Source organism: Phaenicophaeus curvirostris, chromosome 16 (genome assembly GCF_032191515.1).
Source record: "Phaenicophaeus curvirostris isolate KB17595 chromosome 16, BPBGC_Pcur_1.0, whole genome shotgun sequence".
Taxonomy (NCBI): Eukaryota; Metazoa; Chordata; class Aves; order Cuculiformes; family Cuculidae; genus Phaenicophaeus; species Phaenicophaeus curvirostris.
Window position 1 is genome coordinate 642,670 of NC_091407.1, and position 24,804 is coordinate 667,473.

At 39.9% G+C, this 24,804-nt stretch overlaps 1 protein-coding gene across 1 annotated transcript in view; it reads right to left on the minus strand.

Moving 5' to 3' along the window:
• The window catches only part of SHISA9 (shisa family member 9), a 167,017-nt gene that overhangs the window by 16,801 nt on the left and 125,412 nt on the right, over window positions 1-24,804 (minus strand). The window contains exon 3 of the mRNA XM_069870367.1: window positions 1,243-1,398. Within this exon, the coding sequence (XP_069726468.1) occupies window positions 1,243-1,398 (156 nt within the window). The remainder of the gene's footprint in view (window positions 1-1,242; window positions 1,399-24,804) is intronic.

Below are 24,804 nucleotides of genomic sequence, written 5' to 3' on the forward strand. Positions count from 1 at the left end.
ACTTGTCTTTTACAAACAGATGAAAATATGCCACTTAGAAGACACAAAACTGGCAAACTAAAGCAAAGCTAAACTATTTGAGATGGTACTTTGATGTATATTTTGTTAGAGGTCTGCTATCCTGAGCTTCAGATAAAGGAATGCCAGTTTGTAATGAAGAATTTTTCCAGTGTGATGAATGCTAGGCTCTTAAGTCATAATGTTCTCAGCTGTTCTGCTGTTTTTCTGAGCCAAATAGCTCTGCCTGGAAGGCAGCAATGTGACACTGCTCTAAATTCATGGGGAAATGGTGTTAACATCCATTTGTGTAAGCTGAGCAGAGGTTAGTGAAAAGCTGTTTAGTAATAGACATTTCCCCCCCTCCCCGAGTTCTTAAGTTATTATTGTCTAGAAGGGGCCTAAAGTGTAAGGTGATAAAGGTTTTCCGTCGTCATGTGGTGTGCAGCAGGTATTTATAGCCCCTGAAAAGTTTTACCAACTTATGCTTTCAGTGTGAAAATTATGTTGAAATCTTTACCCACTATGGTCCTTTTCCCTCCCCACAAGTGTTTCTTTGAGGATGTTCACCCATTTGGTTAAGATAACAGTGTCTGACATTAATCAGTCACAGAAAATAGGCACCACTGGGCCCTTTATTAGGAGCTTTGCAATGCGCTAGTTGTCTTGAAATCATAAGACCTCAGAATATTCCTCCAGTGACCTACTAATGCATATCCTGCAGAAAATATGAAAACTGTTACTTTAGAAGTGAACAAACGTCTTCTCTTTTTGGACGTGTTAAGCAGGTGTCTAAATTCCATGCTGCAAATTTACAACTTATCTGATGGTTTTCTCTCTCTCGTTTGGGCAGACAGGTGTGAAAACCCCATACCAAAATGCAAAGGTGTATTCAGGGCATAAAGAACTGAACACTATGCATACAGCGTAGGTGAAACTCACTGAAGTATGGTGTACGTAGGTATCGTATGGTTTTGTGTGCATATATAGACACACATGTATACAATCACCCATCCTTAAATGTAATTTTCTTATTACTAATTATAGCCCCCCTGTGAATTTTTAATACATTTCCAACTAACGTGAATATGTAATATATATAATAAAATATATATGTAATATATATATAATAAAACAGTCCAGACGAGCAAGACTTTGTTTTTAACTTTGAAGCAGAATGTCAGCTGACAACAGCAAGTGCAACATACTGATCTAGAGAAATCATGCGTCACGTTGCTTACTTACCAACTGCCTTTAGAGAGGCGTACTTGTTAAGCTCTTTGCCTGGGGGCTGTTGCTCATATGGGTTTGTGATCTGTCCCAGGCTGGGATATGAATGTTGATGTGCCATCTGAGGAAGGAGGGGAGATGTTGGCATGACATTATTCATCTGTGGTGGATCTGTATTAATGAAATCGACAAGCATTAAGAGAAAAAAAAAAAAATCAGTTTTAAGGTTTTAACATCATTACCGCATACAGATTAGACAGGGTGTGTCCTGAGGTATAATGTAACAAAACACTATTTACCATGAAGTAGGAGTAGTACAGCAAACCTGTACTTCAAACAGTTAATGGCATGATTAAAGGCTTACAAATAATTGTGGTAATACATGCTAACTTTTGTATAAAAAATATCTTTGAACTAAGAAGTAGGTTTTCAAAACAATTGAACGCCAACAAAAAGACTGAATTTGGTGCAACATTAGGATACGAACCAAAACTTGAAGGTTATTCCAAGGTAGCTTGGATACAGGGTGGTAGTATCACTCTGTCTGTGCAGTTAAATAGCAGTTTTATACCAGCACTCACATCATATCCAATCCGTAGTTGATTTGTTCCTTTATAGTAGAGAATATAGCCTGGATACTTTTCTTTCTAAGTTTTGCCATAATTTAGTAGTTGTTTTTAATGTTTGACCCCAACCTTTAAGAGGTTTGGTCATAATTGTATGCTGCAGTCAATTTGCAGACCTGAATTTCAACAGATGGTTTTCAACATGGTCACCAGATCGTTTTTGCCAAGTCTTTCTCCAGACTATGTATTTTTTGAAATATTTGGAGCTGATTGTCAGTCCTAGAACCTTATCATGGTTTGTGGAATCATGGATGAGTGTATTTTTCTCCTGCAATGAAGTGATGACCCTCAATTGGTGACAATACAGAACTCCCACAGCATCAAGCACAGGCTTATGATCGAGTAGAAAGCTGGTCAGTTAGGGGAAAAAGGCTTATTGTGATGGAGCGAGTGGACCACCTCCTAAGTGCCAAGAGGATCTGTCAGGAACCAAATATTCCTCTAGTTTGCCAGAATTTTAAGAGATTTGAGCCACTTGGCTTTCCACATCTCATTAATGAAGCTGAGTGCATGAGCAGGAGCTCTGAAGCCAATTAACAGATTTAATACCGAGAGAGGAAAGGAAAGCTAAGGTGTTCTTTAACTTTTTTCTTTCTTCACCCTTGCTGCTGCCTGGTGCAGCCCCTGCTGTTCAGACTGAGGCTTCCCCTGCCTCTGCAGGGCGGTGTAGTCGCATCGTTCTGCCACATACACGTAAAAAATAGTTGTGAGGGCACCACGAGGCAACTCAAGAAAAGTGGTAGATGTGCTACCATCTAACAGCAATACTAGTATCTCTACAGTCACTGGCAAAACGACTCGCAGCTGTGGAGACATGCGAAAACAATGTCAATAAGTTGTAGTTTACCAGAACTGTTTTTCTAGCCGTCTTTTAATTACACCTATCATTTTTATTCAGTCACCTCTTTAAACGTAGTATAGACAGTTACTCCAGAAATGTACTGGGGAAATTGAATTAGTTGTGCTTGGTTTTTGTTCAGGTGCTCAGGGCCAGACTATGTTGTTCTTAGGTTGCTGGCTTCCTGATGTTGCTGGGGTTTGATTCTTTGAGTGTTTATGAAGATGTAAGGGGATACTTTTTCTATTTCCAGATAATCTTTGACTTCTCTTTTGTCTTGTTAAAAAGCCCAGAACTCTCCTGAGTTACGAATTTCAAGCAAAGTAATAACAGTCAATTCTTTCAGTGCTGTACTGATGACACAGTGCCCCGCACTCATACCCAATGCTTACACAGGCTAAGTCATCACATAGAAGACAATTCAAATTACTCATTGAATTGGCCATTTGCACAAAGTAAATTAAGCAAAAGGCCAAGTTCTGGCAAAGTGCATTGAACTACATTGAAGAAAGATTCCTGTTTATAAAGAGACTCCCACTGGAATACACTCCTAGGCCCTAAAAGGAAAATCTTAGCTTGGTGTGTATATACATCTGTCGAAATCTAAATCATATTAACTTCTAGACTAAATGGCCGTAACTAATGAGTGTTTCTTTTGTTTGCAAGCTCACTAAACTCAGTGTGATCCGATTCCTTATCTTTGGGTTTCTAGAAATAAGTGAATAAATGAGACACTTAAGTTGTTTTCTTTACACATAGTTAATGTAATAATAATGGCTAAATGCACCTGTGTTTGGATGCTGTTTAGAAAATGTTTGTAATTGAAGTTATAGTGATGTAATGCAAATTCTGCAGCAGACACAGGCATGGGGAGTGTAAGTCTAACCACTGTGGGGAACCCAGGCTTAGCCAGGAGCCACTAAGATGTTTTAAACAGGACTGGGCAACCCACATTTGTAACTAAAAAAGATACTGGCCTCAGCAGTGCTTTCACAAAATCATAAAATGGTTTCAGTCAGAAGGGACCTTAAAGATCATCGGGTTCCAACCCCCTGGCCATAGGCAGAGACACCTCCCACTGGACAAGGTTGTTCAGAGCTTCATCCAACCTGATCTTGTGTTGTCTTATACTTGGAAATATTGCATCAGTCTCAGCAACACTGAATAGGAATTCTGTCAGGAAATATGGAAATTTCTCTACAGCTCCTTCACAAGATCTCGATGTAAAATTTCAGATTTTGACTTTTTTTTTCCTGAAATTGGAAAAAAATATAAGCATTAAATTTTGGGGAGGGAATAATAAGTCAATTGGATTATTCAAAGTATCTTGGGATACAAGGGGTTGGCTCAATTGAAAAAAAGTTTAACCAGAAAAATCTCTACCAGCTTTATCATTGACCTCTAGCTCCAAGTTAAATCCTTCATACTAATAAACCAGATATTCTGTGAATAGTATTTGCAAATAGCTGACTTCACTGAACGGGGATCTTTAACCTGAAGGCTGTGGCTGTGCTGATAGGCTGCTTTTGGCAACCTGACATTGGCACCTTGTCCAGTGTGTTATTCTGTATAACCAGCTGCAGTGTGCCACTGCCAATTTATGTTTATTTTTAAAAGACAGAGAATATGAACATCACCAAGAGTTAAAAAACTGTTTGTGCCATGACTTCTAGCGTGAATAGTCAGACCTGATTAGCAATGGCGTTATTGTAAAAGACCTGCAATATTCACAACCTATCTTACTTTCTGCTGAAGCAAGGAAATGCAATGCCAGGCTGCTTTGTAACTTCCCAAGACTCGGGGGAGTCATTGTGGACAGTGTTAGTGGTTTGGGGTCTGCCTGCCTACTCTCAGCCCAAAAGGAGGAGTTTGAAGTGTGCTGGAGCTTGCCACACAGCAGCTAGATGTCTGCTGGGCAGAAAATGAGACATAGAGTAAAAAACAAAAAAAGATCTTCTATGCCAAAAAGTGCTTTTGGTTGTAAACCCCTTAAGAAGTCTGGGTATAGAAAAGCTTGTGGGAGGCAAAGGGAGCAGAAAATAAGAACTGGGATGAAAGTGCACTAAAACCACTTTATAGTAAGAGAAAGTGTGTTTTACATCACAGCCACCAGCTGTGAGCCTTTGGTAATGGCTAAGGCATCGGCTTCTGGTCACAGCCCCTGTAGTTGATTAATCAGTATGTTATCTGTTTATTATCTTGACCTATGTCTTTGCCTGTGCAGTTGAAGCTTATATCTAGATGTCACAGCTAACAGCTTACTGTATTTTTCAAGTGAAAATGCTTTTCTTTGGAGTGTTTCCACCCCTCCTTGATTATAAATTTTAGTTGCTTTAGCATCTTGGTGACAATAATTTAATTGGTTGCTGTGGTTATGACACTCTCTATCCAATTATAATAAGATGGCATCATATCTAATTTGTACACTTTGTTCAGAAATCAAGGAATGGGCCTCTCAGCAATTATTAAATACGAATAAGAACCCAATGTGCAAACACCTGATGTACTACGATCACAGAATGTAGGAAGGGAAATGCCCCAAAACTTTTTGTTTGTTTTGTTTTCTGCTTGGTTCGTAGACTATATTGTGCTGTTCACCTAGTGTAATTATTCTTGTTAAGAAGCTGCCAGGCTTATGGGAAATACTTAGGGGTAGAGGAAGGCATGCTAGTAGGGTGCTAGCAATAATAAGCTTGTTCAGTGTTCGAGAGCCAACAACCTGCCATGATCATCCCTCAACCTCAGCTGCTCTCCTCCCCCTTTTCAGCCACGGGAGAGTGAATCCTGTTTTATGGCGTGGCCTCGGAACTCATGCTTTTCTGTAGCAACCAAGTCAGTGGTTCGATGTGTGAAGACAGGGAAAATGAAAAAAACTCTACAGGCACAGAATGGAATCTATTAGTAAATAGGCAGTTACAGGCATAAGGAAAAGAACAAATGAGATGGGCAAAACAAAGCAGGAGAAGACGGGGGAAGGGCAGAATAGCAGAACGAGCTTTTGCTATAAAAGCCACCTGCAGACACACATACAGAGGAAATGAGAACAAAACAGACAAAAGAAGGCTGGGAAGTCAAGGGTAAAAATGGGAGAATTCAGAGCAAAAGTATGATAGCTGAGCATCAAGAGAAAAAGATATAACAGGAGTTAACTAAAATTGAAAATAACAGCCAGAAAACAGGATAAATCTGAGTTACTAGAGAATACCAGTATAAGATTGCTCCCCTCCCATCCATAGCTGCACTGCCACCAACATGCGTATTTGCCTCTTTGTTCTTGAGTGCATTATACTTAGTTATAAGATTGGCTCATCCAGTGTTGCAGATCCATACTCACATTCCTACAAGCCTCACCAACAGGAACTGCAGGTGCTATTTCTGAAAAATCCCAGATATGATGAAAGCTGTGGGATTTTAACAACTTGACTATGGCTGTAAACCAATTCCTTTCAGACCAGTTCCTTTCTGAGTAATAATACTGTTCTCTATTCTTGGGACTGAGTCTCCTCTTGGGTTGAAAGTCTAATCCTTGGCCTATATACTTGCTCTTGCTTCTCTGTAGGGTATCCCAATGCAGTTGAACTGACCCTTTCTGAGGTTTCCTCTGTGTGTGCATTTTCCTACAGCTATATAACTTGGGCTTTTTCTTTCTTTGTAGATGCTGTGCTGTCATTGTCTTTTTATTTAGATTCTTTGCCCCTTCATTCAGATTTGTATTAAATACTGTGTTGTTAAAGGATATTCTTATTCACATCCAGAGCATCGTTGCCAGTCCTAAATTAAAAAGTACTCCTGTTAGTAAATTTTAATTTCTCTGACTTGCAAGTTAACTGTTTTTGTATTTTAGCAAGAACAGATGCTTGTAATCCAGCTTCTGTGCCATTCATTATTTTATATGCTTTCCCAATATTCGTCTCTTTTCTGAAGTAAATAATCTCACGCCTTTCAGTCTTTCTTCATCTAACAGTCCTTCTGAGCTTTAATCACTACTGCTAGCATTTCTTAACACCTGTAGCCTTGCAGTGCAGCTTTTGAGATGAGATTCTACGCTCATAACACATGGAGTTGTGTTAATCTGCATATAGCGTATTGTAAGTCATCCCTATAAGTCTGTCCCTTATGATAGGCAGACTTTTTTGTTTTCTCATCGGTGATGCACAAGTTATGTGAGTAGTTGTATTTTCCCTCAATGTGATAGCTTTGAGACAATACATATTCTTCATGGCAGTTTATGCTAGCCAGTTATCTGTTCTGTCTCTGCACTGTATCACAAAAACATTCTTCTAACACAGACAACCTACCCATCTAATCACCATCACAAAAAGGATCTGAGATGAGTGGGATGGCATTTCATCCAGGAAAGAAATGTTTCTGTTTAATGGAAGTGACAGTCTACAGTGTAAATGCCTGTCATCAAACAAACTGTCTGATGCCTTCCCCTGTCCTATCAAGCAGTTGTAGGAGTTAGTCCCATGCTACGTGCTGTCCTCTGATTCTCAGTGATGCCTCCGAATGCAAGCGTCTCCAAGCATACTGACTGTGCTCTGTTTTCTATTCATTCCCTACATGATTAGCCTCTCGGCCTCTTGCTGTCTTCCATGGTAGAGGTCGTGTGGTCTTTTGCACACGGATATCCTCAGTGGATCTCTGAGGAGAAGCCTTTTTCCTCAAAATAGAATAGTGCTGGACCCAGGAGCTTCGTCAGTTACACTGCCAGATTCAAAGGGGTATTAAACTCTTTATGACGCAGCGGTGTTGTGGGCCGATAGCGTGGAGCATAGGCAAGCGTTTGTAAATCAGCAGGGCTGGTAGTGCTGGCTGGTACCAAAGAGTCCTGTTGGTTCAATTTGAAAGTCGGGAAGAGAGGATGGCATAATAACTCCTAGCACCTTGTTGATCTGATTTTAGACACTGATGAACAAAGTTATTATGGATGCACTCTTTATGAGAAAGCATTATGGTAGAGAGATTCACAAGCTGACGTTCAGAGACAAGGTCATTCATCTGGGCACGGGAAAAAAGGTCAAGGAGCCTGGTCAGAAAATCCATGGTGCTCTGCCCTTGGTGTATATCTCGGGAGGAACTGACCTTTTCCTAGCAGGAGAGGCAAATCAGTGTAGTCAAAATGCTGTTCTTGTTTGAACAATGCCTCTGTCTGTTTTTAAATGGCAGAATTCTCAAGCTTCCTTGCAGTGCAGTAGAATTCTGTGCTGCCATTAGATGAAAAGCAATGCTATCTACACACACTCAAAAACAGATGGACTCTTCATTCTTAATACTTTAATCTGCAGTGCAGATGAGGATAGCGCTAATTTTACAATACAGATCCTCCCCCTTTCACCCATGTCCATCTATATCCTTCTGGCACCTACCTATGTGAAAGTCAGAGATTATTTTATTTTTGAATTATGGTTTTAATGGGTATGGAAACATAAAAGAAGGAAAATTAGTAGCAATGTGGCCAAAGAGGTGTGGGGCTCCACTGCCATCTGAATCCAGCTAGGGAAGCACACACTATTCTCCTGTAAAAGGGCCTTTTTCCTACTGAATAGGCTGCTGCAACTTTATGTTTAAATTTATGTGTAAATCTATGGGAGTTATTTATATATATGAAAGAATGTTATACCTTTGAGCTCTTCTGAATTCTGTGACAGTTTACAAATGGAGAAAGAGACAACTGCATCTTTGTGTATCAGTTGAATTCAGGAGCTGGTAACTGGAGCTTCCCACTGTCTTCTGGGTGAAGTCTGATGCTGGGAGATGCTGAATTCTCTGTGGTCGCAGTGATTTAGGAGATGGCGCCCTCATTTTGCTCCAGATTTGGGCTCCTTGTTTCTGGTTAGACTCCAAGTGTGTAGGAGCAGAGTTTTGTGAAGTCAGTTGGCTGTTTTGCTGCCATCTTAGGAGGCTGGGAGTGGGGCAGCACTGGCCTTGTGACTGAACAGTCTGGACTCTCTCTCTCCTGCTTTTCGTTTCCCTTGGGCTCCGTGCTGTACCATTGCTTTCACGTTCTTGTAGTATTTTTGGGGGCTCTTGCTTTGCAGCAAAGGTTGGTTTTCAATGTAGACTTTTATTATATGGCACCGTATCTCCTTTTATGAAGGTTATTTTTGTGTCCTCTGAAGGTTTGCTTTTCCTTCATAATGGCTCACAACCTGACAGACTTATAATCCTCTGATAGGATTTGTGGCATTATAATCTTCTCTAGAGCAACCCATAGTGGCTTCACAAACAGAGGATTATAACCTTTAAGAAGGCAATAAGCAGATGAACTCTTGAGATATCAAGACCCTGCTTTCATATCAATTTCCAGTGCTTGAGTTGTGGGAGGGCAGGGAACGGTGCTGTGTTCTCACTCCCACCCACATTTCTGGTTTTCTTCATCTTCTTTTGCCTCAAGTAGCAGAGTTGAGAAATTAATTAAACCCACCAGTTATACACACTTTGAGCGCTGGAAATATCCTTAGCTATGCAAATTAAGAAAAGATAAATTCAGCAAATTTGACGTACACGACAGAATTTTTTTTGCCCAGAGAATGTTCTTTGCACTCACCCGTAAGGTATCAGTTGTTTTACAAATCAAATACTTCTGTGCCTTTTCACAGAAATGAAAAGTCTGCTTAGAATATACCAGCCAGCTCAGATTCTTTGTTTTGCCTCATTCATCTTTCAGTGAAATTACTTTTCCAGCAAAAATGAATATACTTTTACTTAATGGGAATGTGCCTGTCATTATAATATTTAGTATTCATTCTAAATTTTTATATGCCTTATTTTATTATTGTGTCTTACTGTAATGGTTATTGATGACCAATAAGTGTAAATTTGTATGCAGCATTGAAGGTATTAAAATTTCATTTGCTTCCAGCATTCCGCTAGCTTGCCTACTCACTGTCCCAATATACCAAAAGTTAAGAAGGAAAAGACTAGCCATCATAAAAATTATAAAAGCAAACATGTTACTGACTTAATGTCTGTTATTTGCTGTTACGTCTAAGCAGTAATTTAGTGGTCTCCTGCCTATAGCTTGTGTTATAAATTGCCTGCAGGATTTTCACGTTGTTCCTGGGCAAAGACAATTGAATAGTTAAGATTTAGGGCCAAAAAAGAGTTAAAATTGGAAGGAAGTTGCTCAGCATTGTTCCCCCTCAGACAGAAAAGGTCAGAGATAATTTCCCTAGCTCATCACCCAGCTAATGTGGGGAAATATTTTTCTTAAATATGTATCTCACCTGAGCAAATCCATGTGGCACATTCTGTCCTGATATGCCTGACCCAGCAATGGCAAAAAGTGTGCTTTTTACTTTCTGGCATGGTTCACTTTATGTTTTTAGAGCCTCTCTAGAGATGAAAGTATATTAGCGTGCTACAGTGAAGCTGTAATATCCCATTATGGATCTCTTCTTTCCCAATCTGCATATGCAACTCCTGTTTAATGTCGGGGCTATTTTTGTTTTGTTAGTCTGTGTTAAGCAAGCAAAAACTCAAGAGAAAGAACTCAGAAGGTCAGTGAAGAATTAGAATTCTGTTCTCAATGAAATAACCATAATTTGTTTTCTTTTAGGATAGTGGAGGACGAAATTTACTGATTACAGAGTGGGATGCGTGTTATCTTGTTGCGTAGAATCACAGACGATACAAACGACTGGCAGTTCAAAAGATTATCTCATTTATCTCCTGCTCCTCTCAGGAAGGATTACCTTTAATCTTGACAGACATTAGTCATATTTTTGAAAAGCCTTTTTAAAAAGTGAGAGGCTCCGCAGCCTACCTGCACACTCTACTCCAGTTCTAATGCTCTCCTAGAGGTATCCGCACCATTAGAGATCTTGTCTTATTATCTGTTTTAAATTTCCTTTAAGGCAGTTTAAGTCCATTATTTTTCTCCTCCTCCAAGGGTATGGAAAGCAGATGTTCCCTTGTGCTGCAGCATTTTGTGTATTTTGATGCCTCTGCACTACAGTATAGGAATGCTTTTAGTCTTCTTATATAAAATAATTGGAGGTACCAGACATCCAGCCTTTCAGAATACCTGTTTCTTGAGGTCTGGTATCTCATATCTTCTCATGTAAGTTCTATCTTGCCGGATCTCTACTTCCTTATGCATCCTACCATAACATCTCTGGCATGGTTTTGCTGATCCATTTCTGCCTTCTGTCCCCTAAGGCCCCCAAATCCTTTTATGTTATACTGCTTTTTACTGTCTCATTCCTATCCTGGTTTTCCTTTAGATGATTATTCTTATGCATAGAACCTTGCATCTCATTTAATAGGGGTGCATCTTATTTTTTCACACTGTTTTCCGCACTTTCTAAGATACTTTGAATTCCAATTCTGTCCTTCAAAGCATATGAAACTCCTTCCAGCATTGTGTTGGCCACAAATCTGACAAGTGTATGTATTGCTCTGTTCCATCATCCTCCTCATTAATGGAAATCTTGCACAATATAAGAGACAGAATGAATGCTTTCTTCAGTATTTCCTTTCATTTAAAAAAATACGAATCATTGGGGACTTCTCCGAGTGCGGTTTTTAGACCATTTTGCACCTACCTTGTAGAAACAGCTCCTGAAATCTTATTAAAAGTCAAGACACGTTATATTTGCAGCATTCCCCCGCCAAAGGACCTGTTACATTGTCAGAGAAGGAAATTGCTTAGGTTTAGCTCCCTTAGTTCTTGACAAATCTTTATTAGTTGTTATTCATGACCATATTTTGCTTAGATGTTGTAAGAAATTTGATTAATTAACTGTTTATTTCTATTCCTTCCTCCCTTCCTTTGCCTTATGCCTTGATTCATTAATTAAGTGATTACACCTTTGGTTTTGACAGTTTCATGGAACTTCATCTGTTGGGTGAGACAATGGCACTTAGAGGACTCAAGTCCTTTCTTGAAGGGCGCAGGACGAATCCTTCTGTGCTATGAAGTAGAAACATGTTACAGTTTTTCTAAGTGCTCTTGAAACCTGCCCTTCCTTTCCTCAGGTGTGACTGCTCCCTTTTCTGATGCCATTTTTGGTTAGTTTCTTGGGACTGTTGCCTTTTCTAGTGAATACTGAGGCACTGTCTTCTAAATGGGACATTTGATTCTTCTACTCTTCAGATGTTAGCTTTAAATAACCAAAAATTAAAGAAAAATGAAATATGGTTCTCTTTTAATCAACACCAAACCTTATAGAAGGAAGCATTTGTATGAGCCACAGTAATTTGGATTGGCACTTCATATACAATAACAGCTTAACATTTAGCTGCTTAGTTATGGTGTGTTCCACATTGTTATTTCAAAAATTGCTGGGTTCAAATTATTTTCTGTTTAGATAATGTTATTTTATCCAAATACTTGCACGAGAGTTTCAGGGGTAAAAAAATTATGTGAGACAGAAGATCAGATAAATAGCTTCTTTTGAGAAGAAAATGCTATCTTGGAGTGGGGGGGAATGGAATATTCTTCTCTCTTTTTTTTATCCTGTCTCATTTTCTTTAGGCCTCTGAAGTGAAACTTGGAATACAGTAATGCAAAAAAAGTAAACTAAGTATATCTTATAAGCGTAAATATAAAGCTGATATCCGAATTATTTTCTTTAAAGTAAATAACTTCTAACTGTGCAGCCTAGGAAAGATGTTATCGTCATATGCTGCAGATAGGTGGTGTGACTAAAAGTTATACATCCTATTAACAGAGCTTGACATTCTCGCTGGAAAGAAACATACTGACCTCTATGATTTGAGGGGAGGCAGGCACGTCAGCCTACAAGGGTCACTGGTCTTTTTAGTCACGGCATGTGTGGAAGATGTTTAGGTTGTAATTCTTGCTGTGTACATGACGCTGACCACAAACGACTTTGTAACTTTCTCATTGCTCACAGACGTTTCATGATGTGGCTTCCAACAACATTTCAGCAAGAGGTGTAATAACCGTGTTTCATGCTTTGGCAACAGAGCCCAGGAGCAAAAGAAAATGGAAGCACAGCTTTTTAATAATACTTTCTTTTTCACTCTTAGAATTGTGAATTTCAGAACCTATCTTGAGAAACAGGGGAAGAATACCTTTCCATTTTTTTTCCTGGAGTAATCACCCACGTATTTAGGTGTATTAGGGGAAGAGACTTATTCCTAGGGGTTTTATCTGATTTTAAATTGCACTTTTGTAAGGAAATGAACATCATATTACCAGATGTCATTTAATTTTAGTATTCTAAATAATCTTAAGGATCATTCAGAAGTGTACTAAGTGACTTCATCCTTCCTCCTATTACTTGATCCTTTCTACTGATGATGTATATGCTGTCCTGTTGAAGGAAGTGTTAAGTAGATACAAGAGTGGAGGAAAGTGAAAATCTTTCCATAATGAGAACACAGGCAATCCTGTACCAACAGGAACATTATTTTCCTTTTTAACATTTCAGTAATGTTCCCATTTTATTTTGAACCTTCAGACTTAAAAGGCAACTGTGATAGCTGCTGTCTCAGCCCCCGTGTTATTTTAAGAACCTCTTATGTGTAATTTCTGTGATCAATAACATCCATGCACATAGACTGACGTGCAGCATAAAGATGACCTAGTTTTATTTTTGCATTTTAATGGCCTTTGGTAGAGTGATAACTCTACCATTAAAGGGACAATGATCAACATGTATTTCAATAAATGAGAAATCCTATTGCTTTGAAGAAAGAAATTTCAATGGCTTCTTTTAGAGTCTTCAGCCATCTGAACAGAGCTTGAGATTATTGATCCTATTAAAACCTTTTCTCGAAAAGGCAAATGTTTTCTTCTAAATAGGTTTTGCTGAAAGCAGTTACCAAAATAATGGGAGTAGGCTAGGCACAGGTCACACTGTTCCTCTGAGAAGAAGGCATAATGGGCTACATTATCATAGAAAAGCTGCTTAGGCAAGAATACTGTTCAAGATATGCAGCTGACATGGGGAAAGCTGGAAAAAACCTCCACCTGTCTGGTGATGGAAATCGGAATGGAATAGTCTTGTAAGGCTGAGCACGTGAGCTTTTGTGAACTGTTGTGCTGTGAGCTGCAGATGCATTAGACATCAGCTTTTATTGTGTTATGTACATTAACACTGTTGGTTTTGGTGCTGCAAGTACTACACCTGGGACCGTTTTGTAGCATCAGTGCCCCGAGGGCGTATGCTTGTGCACTGTCCTCTCATCCTGTAAATCTGAGACATGCGGCTCTTTCTGCCAAAGAATTGTACTGTGTTGCCAGGTTTCTCTCAGACTTTTTAAATTGTTTATTTATGTTATAAATTATTCTAAGTTAGACCTTCTGTGTCTTCCTCCTTCCTGTAGTCTGTGCAGGGAATGACTTCTTGGCTGGATGGTGTTTTCAGCCGTATTTTGTTTTCAAATTTATAGATGTCTGTGCTATATTTCCCTGAAAAACCCACACTGCAGGTGTCTGTACTATTTCAGAGAGGTGGGATTAGGATACGGATCCATGGAAACACCTCCAGCCTAAATCACTGGTCTCCACCTTGTGTCTGGAGAGCCAAGATAACTGGCTCTGGAGCCGTCCGCAGCCCCTGCTCTGTCTCACCGTCCAGACGCATCGTTGATGCATCCTGGCCCGAGCAGAGGCACACTGACTCCAGAGCAGCCTTTGGCACCACCGCTGGGACTGACTCCCAGGCTTGTGAGGGGCCAGCATGGCTGGAGGTAACTCTGCAGACTTGTCAGAAACAGCTGTAGCCAAAACGGCAAGACAGGGAGGGAACAGTGCCAGCAGTCCTGTCCTCTTCCTACTGCTTATTAGGGGGGCTGTTGCTCACCCTATCTCAGTACGACTGCAAGTACCATCTCACCCCAACCCATCACTCTCCATCACTGAAGGCAGATGTAGAAGGGCTTTTATGTCCTAGCTGCCAGTACCACCTGCCTATGCTGGAAAGGTGGACAGAGAAGTCCTTCTCTGGTTTCATCCCAAACATCTCGTTTCTTTTCATGGCTGCATTTAAGGAGACTATTATAGCAGGAGGAAGGTTGCTCCCCCTCCTCTGAGAAGGTAAAAAATGTATATACCAGCACTTTTTGGTTCTGAAAAAGAATGACAATGTCAGGCTAGCCTGAAGCTGCAGGAATGGGAGTATGTCCACTGACATAATTGTGTCCAGAATGGTCACACTAGACGTATTTCCCATCCACTTTCATTTCTCCTCTATTCTTACTTTCACGTTTCTCGTTTGAGAAGACAAAGTTACAGGCACATGCCACCCTTCTGTGGCATAACAACAAGAAAAAGAGAGGAAGCTGATTATTCCCTTCTAATTGCTGCTAAATCAATTTAAAATAAAAGATGTCCAGCTCCTATGATTATATACAAATTCCCACAATGTGAGTCTACAACGAAGTAACTGGCCTCCATAAACTACTTGTTGGACAATGTCTTTTATCTTCTTTGAAAGTAAAAAAAACCTCTAAAAATTAATGAAGTCTCTTGGCTCCTAGGTTACTGCAGTTATGGCCTCTTTGTGCTTACTATTATGTTCATTCTTCTGTTTTACTCATTGCAAATTGGTGCATTGTATAAATTGTAAGTTAAGGCAAACATATGAAAACAGAGACCTGATGTGGTGAAAACTATCTTAATTAGGGTGAGGGTTTGATTGGTACTCAGACTCGCTTTTACTTTGTTTCCAGTGAAACTGAGACTTTTCAAAGACAGCAGAATCAGGCAAATTTAGAACATTTCTGAAGCTCTATCTGAGCGTATTTTATGAACACCTACTTTAATGGAGTTAGGCCAATATTTAGAAACTGAATTGCAGTAATTCAGTGTATCTTCTGTAGTGATACCACATCACTGTTTAGTTTACAAATGTGGTTCTGATGAATTAGGCTCACAGTACCTTTTATAACCTCAACACAGTGCACGTGTCAGTGTGTTTATTTGTGCTCCTTATTGCCCGTGTGCCCTAACCTCACGCAGAAGCCCCATACCTCACTGAGAATGTCTCCCCCCATTCATGTCTTCTGACCTTCCTGATGAGACCAACTTCTTAATTTATCTCTCAGAGCTGTTTTTTATAATGTTGTCACTGAAAAGTTCCTGAGATCAACGTCCCTTTTGACAAAAGCCAGTGAACAAAAATGAGTTGTTAAATTAATTCTCAGTCCCTTGTGAAAAAACATGGGTTATGTTTGTACTGATGACTTGGGGGTAGGGTGGTTGTTATCCCATGACAGTTCCCTGAGCTCTGGTTCTGTCTTTCATGAACAATGGGAAGATTATTTTTGAGCGTGGTATATAACTCCTCTCACCAGTATCTGTATTCATGCAGCATTATCTTTCCTAAATGAGGCAAAGTACTAACCACTGACATTTCTGACTTAATTTCTGACTTCATTTATTTAGTTACAATCCAAATTGTAACTGCTGTTGTCTCGCAGTCCTTTACCTTTCAGCAGAGTAAGTTGTATGGGTTTAATGTACGTGAGAAACCTTTCAAAACTGAACTTTTCCCTCTTGATAAATTGAGTCTCAGACAGGAAATACAGGGTGTTGGGTTTCAATAATTTATTACAGTGCCACTACATTAAATATAAGTTCCTATAAGAACCATGATTAGCTGATACGAAATAATGTATGGGGAACTGGGGCAGTTTATTTAGCAAGATACTAATTAACCGTGCAGTTGAATTCAAATGCCTCTTGGCACGAGAACAACAGTAGGACGGATTTTGAGTGCCTGCCTAATGCTACCTGCCTAGTGTAAAGTGTGTCAGAAGGCAGGCTCTGCAGGGGAGACAATTTATGTCCCTTTATACTATGACCTTTTTGGTCATTTCTGTCCTTTATTAGCTGGACTGTTGTCAACCCCTGGTCTTTCACCATGCAATTCTTCATCTCAAAATTAAAGTACAGGCCCAAAAGGAAAAGTAAAATTGATGCTTGTATTCTCAGACATTTCTGGTTATAACCTATTACTCTGCATACATTATTTTTAATGAATTGTGGAATGTCTCTTTCGCTTTCTCAGAATGTCTTCCAAGAACAAGGTTTTGTGGACTCCTGCCAGGCACACACACATATGATTTCTATGCTGTCCTTTTCTTTTCTTGTTGGTAGCAAAACTGTTTTGGCAACAGCCTTCAAACACTTCCTTTAATTGCATCTTCTTGTAGAAGCCAAAGCCTCAACCTTCTCTGCCTTAGTGCCAAATCCAGTCAGGTGCTGAGGGTCACGGTTTTCTGTGTGTTTCATTTATAACATCTTAAATGAACAGCCCCTGAAAGAACTGGGTGAAACTGTAGGCACAGCAACGTGAGGAGGAGCCAGGTGCAGGGTCAGGATCTCATCCCTGGCTCTGTGGCTTTCCTGGGAGGCTTTGCTTGGAAGCAGGAAGCTTCCTGCACAGCTGACTGAGGCAGTGAACTCTTTCAATGTTACATAGATTATTACGAAGACTTTCCTGTGCAATCTTATTATTATTTATTTATTCCTGATGTGCTAAGAATTTGTGAGGCAGAAAAAGGCACAGTCCCTGCCCCAAGGGGAGCCTGCTGGAAGCTCTGATGTCTGGATGCCTGTGAACTTCCTCCGTGACCAAAGGCTATGTCCTTGAATTAACTGTCAGAACCATTGCTTCTCACAGTGTGTAACTGTAAATATTCTGTTTACAATAATGGATCATTACTCAAACTTCCCACAGAAACTCAATATGCTGTAAATGTGTTTCCCTTTGTCTTTATTATATTTTACCTCCAACTTTAATCCGCACTACTTCAGCAAAATTCTCTCTGTATTATGTATTCACAGCCAACAATACTGTGCTTAATGCTTCCTTTCCAGTGTAATTAAAGATAAATCACATAGCAATCATTTAATCTTCCCCTCTGTGTCTTTGGATACAGCATTTTTAGAACATGTTCTAATCTTTTATGTAATATGTCTATGACCTATTAAACAACTGTCATGTTTCACCCAAGGGTGGTTCTTTCTGATAGATTTAGTGATCCCTTTGCTTGATTGGTAAGTAATCTCCTCCTCTTTCTCTCTTTCCAGGGAGAAAACAAGTAGACATTTAGTTTGAAAGTAGTGGTGGATTGGATTACACCACAATGTTGTGTACTCATGGTGAAATCTCAAAAAGACTCACAATGTAAACAGTGCATCTAGTATATTTTTTAGAAATACTTCATATACTTCTGCCAATGTTTGTGGCATTTGCAGATAGAGAATTGTTTTAATACAACGATGCTTTTTTGCTTGGATTAACTGGTCTATACAGACTTTATGGCAGCTGGTGTTTGGTCGTTGCACTGATCTGGCAGAATGGATTAATGTGTGGTTAGAAAACCAGGTATCATTATGAGGAAGCTTAGTATAGGAATGTTTTGGTTTTCAATGGGATGGTTGAAATATATGATGATATCCTACAGTTCTGTTTTATCAAATATTTAGAAACAAAAAACAAGTTTGACAAAACTTTAGTAGCAAGGAAACAGCAAAGATGACTGCGAGGCAGAGGAGTCTGCCATCCTAATACAGCACATTTTGTACTGAGCCATTTCACATCCAGTACAATCCACACACAATGTAATTTTGTAGCCAGCAACTCAGATGCCTCTGTTAGAACTTGTGTTCTTAATGCATAGGAAGCATATGGACAAGAAACCCCACTGTTTGATTTCAGCCCCAAGATCTTTTGATTAGGTTCTATATGTGGGAGAAGCACTAATATCCACAGAGAACCACTAATAATTTGATATATCCTCTAGTGCTTAGCTGAATTCCTGTCAGAAAAGCCCAAATAAATAAAGAAACTCTTTGAAACAGAGTTTGTCTTCTAAAAAATACCAGTTGTCTTTGCAATTTAGAGTGAGTAAATATAAAAAGTAATGAACACTATATACACAGGAAAGGATAGGGTATCAGAACAGCTTTTCTTCTTAATACTCTATCTGACTTAAGTTGGGATTGCTAAATGCTCATTAATCCTAAGTCTTGCAGACAATTGCAGGAAAAAAAGATTATATACTTATATGCTGTACATATTTCATTGAATGTTATGGATGTTAATGTTGCATGCAGAACCTGGAAACAAGTGTGTGCAGCTTCTCTCTGTATTTTTGATAGGATTTTATTTAAATTTTTCCAATGGTAGAACCCTGGGTGTGTTTCCAAGCCATGGTAAAATTCTGTGGTTTGTCTATGATCAGGCTAAGGAGGATAAAGCTGTACAATTCCAAGAGTTTTGCCTTCCCGCCCTGTTTGTCAACAGTTATTGCATTTATTGAAATAAATTGCAAGGTATATCACTGTTGAGATTGAAGGCAGACCCAGAAGGCAGATATAAATATGTACTTAACTGCCAGTTATTACTCTGTTTGGCCTTGGCAGGACTAAAATATGTAACAGGACTTTTCTGTCTCTTCTCTTTGAAATTCAATAAGGAGAGAATAAAAATTTTTCTGTTATGTTTTATATTGTTTTCCTCTTGGGTGGATGAGAGCCCTTTGCTTAGCTGTTCCTTTTCACAAAATAATAGAGACACAAAGGACATTTCTGTAATTTATTATACACGCATCAGTCCACTTGACTAGAGATTGGTGAAAGAACCTGACCTTTATCATGATAAAGAGGATATAAGTGGGGGACGACTTTGATGTTGTAGGCACTCTGTCTTGTAGATGTATAAGAGTATGTATTTGTTTTAGTGTTAACTATTTTCACTTCCTAGCAAGGTTTCCTTGCAGAATATTGCTTGCTTATATTGATGGCTTGGACTTCCTACTGTACATTTAAAACAGAGGCTTGCAAGATTTTCCTTAGATAAAGATAGTACCAGGTAATCCTGAAGCTGAGAAAGAAACAATGCAATAAACACCTATTTTCCAGAAGTATGTTTTTTTGCAAGTAAACTGTACGTTCAGTGCTTCAGGATATTAAAATATGAGGCTTTTCTGTGGAGCAAAGGTGAAAACAGGTGCTGCGGTTTGTAACAAATGGTTTATTCTGCTAGCAGCAGGGTTGCTGACTTTTTGTTCATTTGATCTCAGTCTGCTCAGGGAGCGGCATTGCTCTGCCACTGATGTCATCCAGTATATAACGGAGTAACACAAATTGTATAAAGAACGGGGGGGAAAGCAGTATTTTTGCATTTTAAATCTGAACCCTTAAAACCTCAGCTCTGGGAAGGAGTACATTTGAGTTATAAGAGCCTCTGCATACAGGTGTCTCAGCAGGGACAGCTGTGTGGAAGCAACCTGTGCCAGTGCTTCACCACCCTCACAGGAAAAAAATTCTTCCTAATATCTCATCTAAATCTCCCCTCCTTCAGCTTAAAGCCATTACCCTTCATCTTACCTCTGCACTCCCTTATAAAAATTCCTTCTTCAGCTTTCCTGTAGGCCTTCTTTAAGTACTTGGAAGGTCTCTCTGGAGCCTTCTCTTTCTTAGGCTGAACAAGCCCAACTCTCCTAGTCTGTCCTCGTATGGGAGGACAGCCCTCTGTTCATCTTCATGGCCTCCTCTGGCCTTGCTCTAACATATATACATGTCCTTGTGTGGAGGGCTCCAGAACTGAGCGCAGCACTCCAGATGGAGTCTTATGGGAGTGGAGTAGAGGGGCAGAATAACTTCCCTCAACCTGCTGCTCACACTTATTTTGGTGCAGCCCAGGACGTAGTTGGCTTTCTGGGCTGCAAGTGCACATTGCTGGCTCACATTGAGCTTCTCATCCACCAGCACCTCCATGACCTTCTCTTCAGGGCAGCTCTCAATCTATTCTCTGCCCAGCCTGTATTTGTGCTTGGGATTGTCCCAACACAGGTGTGAGACCTTGCGCTTGGCCTTGTTGAACTTCATGATGTTCACACAGAATTTGTTGAATTCTGGAAAATACCAGAAGCTAAAGGAGTCTTTGCAAAGACCTGAAGCCGTGTAGTAGTTGAGCCCATGACTCGACATTGATGAGTCTCAAATGAATTGTTCTGATTCAAAACAAAGTGCAATTAGAACAGCCTATTGAGTGTCAACTAAATTCAAGTATCATGACCCTCATGTAAATAAAATAGTAAGTCTTAATTCTAGCTATGTAAAATGATACCAAATTCAGTTGTGAGTTTATGTTTTCCTGTAGTAGAATCAGTGAAGGGAAAAATAAGCAGAAATAAATGTCTGTGGGCAATTCATTTATAATTGCTGCTAGCATTAATGACATTTATTATTCATGGGTTTTTCCCCACTCCTAAATAGCATAAATCATTAGTAATTTTTTTCTTCTTCAAGAAGGATTAAATAAGGCCTAAAAATGTAAATATTGTGAATTCATGTAAATATGATGTTTTTCTCTTGTCCCAAGTCTTCAGAAACAGACTGTTTCACAAGAGTCTTAAAGAACGCTGTTGTTTATCTCTTGGTTGTTCTTAGTGTGAAATCCATTGGGCTCTAATCCTGAACACATTAAAGCCCATGGCATCAGGCCTGCTTCCCAAGAATGTTATGCTCTCAGAAGAGTGGATTTGCAAAGGAATCTGATGGAGACAGGCATCCAGCTCTCGTGGAATTTGTGTTTTGGAGCTTCAGCTAAAGCTGGTCAGAAATGCTATGACTGCAGAATGCTGATTTGTGAAGATCAAAGCATTACCCAAAGGCAATTTGGTTTTAACCAAAGGCTAATGAAAAATGGACAGGTTTTGAAATTTATATCACTCTCTGTCAGCTTATCTGCCAAGCACCTCTGCTGCCTGCCCAGCGAGCTGACGGGGAGGCAGAAGCTCAGAGCTGCTGCCCAACTCCCTCATCTTCTGTGGCACATCTGATGAGCTGCTGGGGAGACAGCTCCAGCTCTTGGCTGTTGTGCAGCTTTCCTAGTGCATCGATGTGGTGCTGAGATTTTGGCTTTCTAGCTTTTGTGCTCCTCGGGAGTCAGCTGCCCAGCTCTGCAGCTGCGTCCTGCCCAGGACAGCCAGAGCTTCGATGCTGGACTGGCCAAATTCTGGAATTTCAAATCCCTTCCAAATGCAAAGCATAATCTACTCTTATTAGTCTGTTACTCTTACTTGTAACTGTTGCGGGGTTTTTTTCTGGTAGCAAACAACAACAAAAGGATACGTATTCAGTCATTACTGAGCAATAATATGTATCCAGAATTTCTCTGTCTTGCAGCTACTATCTCCAAAACAGCCCCAAATTGCAGAACATATTCTCCTGGCAAATCCATAAGCAGAAAAATATTGATATAGCCAAAATTGCATAATGTTTTGAAAATCTAGTTGCACTGGAAAAGCATCCTTCAGCAGCTGAAGTTTTAATAGGAAACAATTCAGCATTCTGCTGACCTTTCCAAGTTTAGCCTTTATGTAGAAATAAACTGTTTGAAAAATGTTTGTAATTCAGTTGTCACAAACAGACACCAGATCTGTGGCTCATCTATTTCATAAGCAGAGGCTTCATTTCGATTTCTTGCAAGCACCGAGCTTGATTTTATACCATCTCTCATAGTTCTCAGCTGCCTGATCCCTTCTATTTCTTCACAAACAAAAGGCAGCTTGAAAAAAACTATGCATGCGACTAAGATAATGAGGATAATAAAAAGGTAATCTTAGCAATTATTGTTGATTACACATTCAAAACCAGACACTCTCTGTTCCAGGAATCCCTCTTTGCCAAGCTAGTTGATGGAAGGAGCGTGCAGACCTGTTGCTTACGTGCACACCTATATACATGACTGAGAAGACTGTCTTTATTTCTACACGCTTATAAGCAGCAACCACGTACAGAAAAGGGTATGAGACATAATAAGAAAACATTTATGACCTATAGAACTCAATAACAATAGCAACCCAGACTCCAGCTGTAGCTGGTCATTAGGTGATGCCACTTGCTCAGTGATTTGGACTTTCCAATCAAATTGAGCTCCTGATTCATAGGAGCTAGCAGGATGTAATATATTAAATTGTGACAGAGGAAAGAAACACAAGGAGTGACAGGCACTGTCTGATACCATAAGCCCTCAGACCAGCCAGACTTCCTTCAAACAGTGAATGGAAAAGACAAATATGAAAGAAACGATATATTTCAAATCCAATTTTACTACTTTAAAATGTGTGAGAGGGCATGTCAGGACTCCATTGCTATTAGAAACAAATAATGACAAAAATAGGTAAGAAAAATATCATGGAGAATATTCTAAACTAGAAATTGACTTTCTGAACCTATTTTTACCTGTTATCTGTTCTTTTCCAAACAATGCTTTGTTAGGTGAGAAGGCATACTGCCAACATTATAAACTGATTCTGTGTTTCATTCAAGGCAAAGGGATAATTGGATCACGAAACTTCATTAGTTTTCTGGAGCTGAGGTAGCTCTCCTGTTGTTGTGGACGCATTGTAGTGGTAGCACAGGTTGTTTACAGCTAGACCTGTGTGTCACACAGGTAGTTGTTATGAAACATGCTCTTATGCCTGTAGATTAGTTACTGTAAGACAGGGAGGAATTCCAGTGAATCACTGAGTGCTGCACTTCATAGTCAAAGGTCATCTCTTTCTCCTGTTCCTTAGTGTGAAATGCACCAAAGATTATCCACCAAGGCTGAGATTCTGTCTTGTGAATGGAGGGAACACACAGCCCATATCGCAAGTGGGTTTTGTTTATACACTGTGTAAATGTTTTCAGTGTGTTTTCATTGGCAGCCCCTAACCTGGCACGGCTTCTCTTTCAGAGACCTACAGGAGTAATTTTCAGACACATGCAGTTAGTAGTGTAGTTGTGTTTAGATGGATGGTTGGATGTGAACTTAGTTCTTGCCACACAGAGCCACCCATGGGATTGCCCAGGAGGGCTGGGAGGGACCAGCACATCCATCTGTCGCATTTTGGCAGAATTCTGCTCCCCAGAGCCAGAGGAAATGTAGAGGATTACGAGGTTCCACCTGGCCCTGGGCTGCATGAGTCCAGAGCTGCTCTCATCCTTGGGTCTCGCTGCAGCTGCACAGTGGCAGAAGGGCCCGTTCGAGGCTACGACTGGGCGGAAGCGCTTGTGGCTCAGCCAGCACGTTGGGAGGGTGAGTCAGTCTGCTAGAGCAAAGACTGGGTGGCTGAGTGGGAAGGGACCCAGCTGGGCTTTTTCTTCAGCTGGTGTACGCAAGAACATGAGTGTGAGAAGTTTTTTTATGGGGTCAGAGTCGCAGTTACAAGTATTATGTCTGTTGCAGAGGTGTGAACCTACATGTTGTCCGATTTCCTTCCTCCGTTTCATTTTAAAAGGAATAACGAGAAGACTAGCAGAAAAGCAAGCCATGCAGTGTGACACTCTGTAATAAGTCATTGCTGCAAAGGAACCACAGGAGGTCTTTTGCGAGGCCCCAGAGGCTGCCCAGTCCTTTCTGGGTTCATGGCGCGTATGCAGAGTCCCCTGTCCCTTCCTGGCTGCCCAGTTCCAGTGGCTGCTGAGGGGAAGGAAGGAAACGCAGCTTCTCTCCGCGCCTGCTGGGGACATTGGGAATGCCTGTAACGAGCAAAAGGCTCCTGTGTTTGTCAGAGATCGTATTTTTTGTCCTTACAAATAGCTGATAGGAGGCAAGGGAGAATCGCATTTATTTCTCCCACATGCTTTATGTTTGAAGAGCTGATGAAAAATACCATTTTATTTCATTTTGTTAAATTTAGTTTCTTTCACTCATTATCTGCACCTCGAATTGCAAACATTCAGCTTTTTATGAAATAACCTTTCAAAAAAAGAATGTAAAAATGTTTATGAGCATAAACCAAAGCCTCTAATTAATACCTCAGAGAAATATTTTTATTTAATGGTTTCTTAATGCAAGTGTTGTAATATTATAGTGAAGTACATTAAATTCCCTGCTACTTAGACTTGACTGATGAAAAGAAAGAAAATATACTCTGTCACCTACAGTAACCATATCACCTCAAATGGAATTATTTTTACATATTTACAGAATGTGCTGGTAGTTTGCATACTCCCCAGTTGTGCTGATGCTTATAACCAATTAATCTTTAATTATCAGCATCTTGCTTTCATCCCAGGGATTCATCTTTATGTCCAGACCCTTCAAAAAATCTAATGGCAAATTTAAGTATTATGATGCCAGAGAGACTCTGCTACTTCTATTAAGCGTGCCTCTGATTTACAGGCAGTTG